The sequence below is a fragment of the Eurypyga helias genome, unplaced genomic scaffold (assembly GCF_000690775.1).
Source record: "Eurypyga helias isolate BGI_N326 unplaced genomic scaffold, ASM69077v1 scaffold18576, whole genome shotgun sequence".
In the NCBI taxonomy this organism is placed as follows: domain Eukaryota; kingdom Metazoa; phylum Chordata; class Aves; order Eurypygiformes; family Eurypygidae; genus Eurypyga; species Eurypyga helias.
This window is the reverse complement of record NW_010257588.1, coordinates 7,408-12,776: the sequence shown is the minus strand read 5'-3', so window position 1 is coordinate 12,776 and position 5,369 is coordinate 7,408. Positions and strand designations below refer to the sequence as shown.

The 5,369-nt window shown below is 45.9% G+C and overlaps 1 protein-coding gene across 1 annotated transcript in view; it reads left to right on the top strand.

Moving 5' to 3' along the window:
* The window catches only part of XKR6 (XK, Kell blood group complex subunit-related family, member 6), a 23,824-nt gene extending 19,202 nt beyond the window's left edge, over positions 1-4,622 (top strand). The window contains exon 2 of the mRNA XM_010154083.1: positions 3,350-4,622. Coding sequence (XP_010152385.1) covers positions 3,350-4,314 — 965 coding nt within the window. The 3' untranslated portion in view covers positions 4,315-4,622. The remainder of the gene's footprint in view (positions 1-3,349) is intronic.
* The last annotated feature ends 747 nt before the right edge of the window (positions 4,623-5,369 follow it).

Here is a 5,369-nt window from a genome sequence, read left to right as displayed (position 1 = left end):
ATCCCTGGAAGGGTCCAAGGCCAGGCTGGATGAGGCTTGGAGCAACCTGGTCTAGTGGAAGGTGTCCCTGCCCATGGCAGGGGGGTTGGAACTAGATGATCTTTAAGGTCAAGGTCCCTTCCAACCCAAACCAGATCAGGATTCTGTGATACTGATCACACCCCGCGACACCCAGGTTCAGGTCCTGCTCGTCACTAGGAAGTAAAAATTCACATTCGCCACAGCATTGTGAATTTTTAAACAATGGCAGGAATATGTCAAAATGTCTAGAGTTACTTCATTCCCTCTCTCAGATCTTAGGGCAAATGAGGAGGCAATGAACTGTTTTGTAAGGGTAGGACTCATCCCGCCTGACTGCTGGTGTTTGCAAGTCCCTGTCAGGGGATGGAGACAGACTCTTAGGGAGCATGAGTCAACCCCCCCTGTCCCACACATGGATCTTAGGACAAGGTGAATCACTTTCTGGGGGTGTCTGCCTCTCTCTGGTGACTCGAGGAGACATTCAGATGACTATCAGCAGGCGTGGTACCGTGCAATGGGAGTGACTCAACACACGTATTCTCAGCCAGCTCGGTGCAAAGACTCTGATTAGTGTAGGTTTCTGCACTGAAAACTTTACAGTGGGAAGAGCCTTTATGCATACACAGGGTTTTTGTTCCTGGTGCATGTTTTTCCTCTCTCTATTCTAGAATAAATGAACCCAACAGAAACATTTTTAAGCCAGTGTGACTTATCTGTCTCTTGAGGGTTGGCGCTGCTGGAGTTTCAGGTACATCTAATGCCGTAGAAGTTTCTACTGTAACAGCACTAAAAAAAAAGACAGTACATGACATTTATTTTCTGCTAATCATGGGAAGTTTTTAAACTGAATAGCGAGAAGATACCTCAACAAACAGGAATTATACAAGTAGCATCACTTAAGAATTGTGTGGCATTGCTCAGCCTTTTAAAACTCTTATGTCTGTCAAAAATGTAACACATCTGGTAGGCTAAAAATAAGTCTAATCTACGTCTGTTTGGGGCTGAGGCTATTTCCATCCATTACAGTCCCCAAGTCCTATATGCAAGTGTTTCTTTTTGAGGACTTAGAACTGGGGGAAAATTGCTCTTTTCTTAAAGATGGTGGCCTAAAGCTTCCCTCTGTGATAAGGCCACTGATCTTACTGGTTTGTGCTTTGTTGTTTTTTTTTAAAATTCAGTCTGAAATGCAAATGCAGGTGTGAGCCCAAAGGCAAGGTATGTAGAGAGAGATCTGAGGGCTGGCAGAAAGGCACAGTTCTGGTGGGCCTGCAGGCTGGGAGAATTTCCATGAGGAGCAGAGATGGAAGTCTGCCATCCTTCCTGGCCACCCTTTCCATCACTCTCCTCCAGACATAGCTGGGCTGGAAGGGAGGACATCTAACTCCACCACACTGTGGGGTAGGCTGCTCAAGAAGAAGATAAAGTTTCTAGAGTGAGGTCTGAAGAGCCAATGCATCTTCCTTCCATCCCCCTGGGAGCCAGATCCTTGCGGGCAGAGGGAAAAGTGAGAAGAAAACAGGAGAAGAAGGAATTTAGGGGTTTTAGACATTTTAGCTGTTTAGCCCTGGGAAGCTGTGGCAAGCTGCTCCTTGGCTTTTCTGGAAGTACTAAAAGCAGAATAGAGCTGGATTTGTTTTGCAGCATGTTACACATCAGAGATGGAGGGGCATTTGTTATTGTTTGTTCTGCTTGAAACCATTAGCATTTTTCCTTTACCCCATGCTCCCAGAGGAATCTTCAGCAAAGACCAAATCAAAGCACAGCTACAAAATTTATCTTCCCAGACATGGATCTTAGTCCATCATTTCTTCCCTCACCTGTAGAGCAGTTGTCCAGTGAGCAACAGCGGGAGCAAAGGAATGAGATGCCAGTGGCCTTCTCCCAGGAGTCTGTCAATTCATTTTTAGTATGATGCTTTGCTCAATGAGTTGTTCAGTTTGCCCTGGCGATAATCAAAGTTACTGTATTTTTAAGAGCCCCTGAAGTGTGACAGGGCACTATTTAATCCACTGAAGCAAATAAACAGTTTAAGTACTGGTTGTGATGGGGAATAAGATCAGACCCCTTTGGAATATCATGGGGTACCTGCCCCATGCCAGGGCACAGGGGGATGGGTTGGGAATCGAGGGTGACCCCAGTGCAGGCGATGGCCTCACTGATGGAAGCAGTACCGCAGGGTCTGAGTGCACTGGGCAGAGCTGCATGTAGGTAATGCCTCCCTCAACAGACAAGGAAAGGGGATGGACCAGATCCACGGTCTCCTCAGGACAAGGGGTAATGGGTTAAAATTGAAAGCAGGGAGGTTTAGATTAGATATCAGGAAGAAGTTCTTCCCAGAGAGGGTGGGGAGGCACTGGGACAGGTTGCCCAGAGAAGCTGTGGATGCCCCATCCCTGGAAGTGTCCAAGGCCAGGCTGGATGAGGCTTGGAGCAACCTGGTCTAGGGGAAGGTGTCCCTGCCCATGGCAGGGGGGTTGGAACTAGATGGTGTTTAGGGTCCCTTTCAACCCAAACCATTCTATGATTCTATGATTCAGGGGTCCCACCAGGAGCAGAATGAGACAGGGATGGGGACACAACTGCGTCTTGGATCTGCGGTCCATCCAGGAGACAGAAACGGAAAAAAAGCTACCTCCAATATAGGTCTTGGGTCCATCCTGGAAACAGAACGCTGGAGGAATCAGATTCTTTGTTTTGGGACAATTTGAAGGGTATTGATGAGTCTTGATGTTCCCTGTAATTATATATTCATCTCCATGGGACCACAGGGTGACAAAAATAATTACCAACTCCCAATATTTCCTGAAGGTGATGGCAAACAGGATTCCTGAATAAGGCAGAATGGAGTACAAGTCAATGTGACTGTTGCTTGTATGAGTTTGTTTTAGAATAAAAAAGATCCAGGCACTTACAAGGAATATAGATATTCTGCTCTTGCTGTGGTGCACTGCAGGATGGACCCCTTTCTACAGAGAGGAACTTTCATGCTTGGGCTGCAGCATTTACATGGGATCTGGATTTCAAATGTGGATCTAACTGGGATGAGGACAGGCTGCGCCCTGTAAGAAGAGCGGAGCTGGGGTGGGGTGGCAGAGCCAACAGCTCAGGAGTATGGGCTTAATGTGCTGTGTCAGAGAACTCCTCACTACAGCCTCATTTCCAATTCCCACACTGATATTTCTGTTTCTCTCCTCTAGACTAAGGACAACCTGACGTGAGTTGAACCTTTGGGCTGCTGAGCCTGCCCCGATGCAATAATTTAGTGAGCAGATGATGTTTTCAACCAAACCTCCTGTCTAACTCAGTGGATCTGTGTGTCTTCCGGCAGGTGTGTCCTCTGTGGCCTCCCTGATGTCCCTGGCTTGGGTGCTAGCCTCCTATCACAAGCTTCTTCGGGACTCTAGGGACGACAAGAAGAGTATGAGCTACAGAGGGGCCCTCATCCATGTCTTCTGGCGCCTCTTCACCATCTCATCCCGAGTTATTTCTTTTGCTCTCTTTGCTTCCATCTTCCAGCTCTACTTTGGGATCTTTGTAGTGGTCCATTGGTGTGCCATGGCTTTCTGGATCATCCATGGTGGGACAGATTTCTGCATGTCTAAGTGGGAGGAGATCCTCTTCAACATGGTGGTAGGGATTGTGTACATTTTCTGCTGGTTTAATGTCAAGGAAGGGCGGACTCGATACAGAATGTTTGCGTATTACACGGTAGTCCTGACGGAGAACGCTGCCTTGACGCTCCTTTGGTATTTTTACAGAGATCCTGACACTACTGACTCATATGCCGTGCCAGCACTGTGTTGTGTCTTTCTTAGCTTTGCTGCTGGGATAGCTTTGATGCTGTTATATTATGGTGTGCTGCATCCCATGGGGCCAAGAGCTAAGATCTTTGCCAGCTCCTGTTGCGCCGAGCTGCTCTGGGGCATTCCTTTGCCCCCCGATGTTGAGCCCATGGCGCCCCAAACCCCTGGGTACCGGGGGGCCCAGGCTACGCCCACCAGAGCGGTCACGGAGCAACAGGAGGAACTCACAGCTGACACTTGCTTGCCCGTTTTCCAGGTGAGAGCAATGGTACCATCTACTCCATCTGGGCGACCCTACCCCCCCGAGGGGCCTCTCATTAAGATTGACATCCCAAGAAAAAGATATCCTGCATGGGATGCTCATTTTGTAGACAGGAGGTTAAGAAGAACTATCAACATCCTCCAGTATGTCACCCCCACAGCTGTAGGTATTAGGTATAGAGATGGACCTCTCTTATATGAGTTGCTACAATATGAATCTTCACTTTAAAAGCTCCTTAAAGCAAAAGTAAAAGAGGGGACCTTATTTTTGTTTACGGTAAACACAGATCATGAAACAAACACAAACCTTCAGATAAGCTTTCTTTCTGGTTGCTGTATGTATAAAAAAAAGAAAAAAGATATTCTCTATGTTTTGTAAGTAAAAACAAAAAGAAAAACTTTTCTTTTGTTTTTTACACACAAGAAACAGTATTTCAACTTCCACACCTAGGATTCACAGGTGGAGAAGGAGGCATCTCCACATCAGTTTTATACCGTACACCAAGTGTAGAACATTATTTATGGGATTGGTGCTGATTGAAAAATAAAAAAAAAAAAAAACAAACAAACCTACAACTGCCTTATGCCCTTAGGTGCTGAGTTTCATTAAGTACTGTCACCTTTCTCATGCAAAACTCTTTGATGATTATATGCCAGGAAAAAAAAAAAAGATGAACCAACTGAAATACAAAACTTAAAAATAAAAAAAAAAAAAGAGGAAAAAGAAAGAAAGAAACAAATGAACAACAACAACAAAAAGAGAGAAATGTCTAAAAAAAAAATATCGTGCTGCTCCTATTGGATTTACCAGGAAAAAAAAAAAAAACACACGTCTAAAGATAAGAAAGCGAAGCCAAGACACCCCCAACGGAGTTTGAGTTTTCCGACAGTTGGGAGACAAAATCCGGTCTGTAACTCCATTTGGCGTTGCGTTTAGAGCACCGCTTGGCCAAGCCTGCGAGCCTCGGCCGAGCCGTGTTGTAAGGGCGACCCCCACCCTGTGACCCTGCTCCTGGGGTAAACGGGCCGTGCCGAACGGTCGGTTTGCACCGGATTAACGTGGCAATACAGTACCTGATCTTGTTTCCAACAACTGCACGCTGCAGTGCCACTGACTTCAGTGGAGTGAATGGCAAATGTCTGAGCCCAGAATAAGGCCTGCCACCTTGATTTCGGAAAAATAAGAAATCTGCAAACGTTGAAATTATATACTGAAAGAAAAAAGGATACTAAAGTACATTTACACGTATCTAATAACTATTTCAGTAATAATAAAACTCAGCA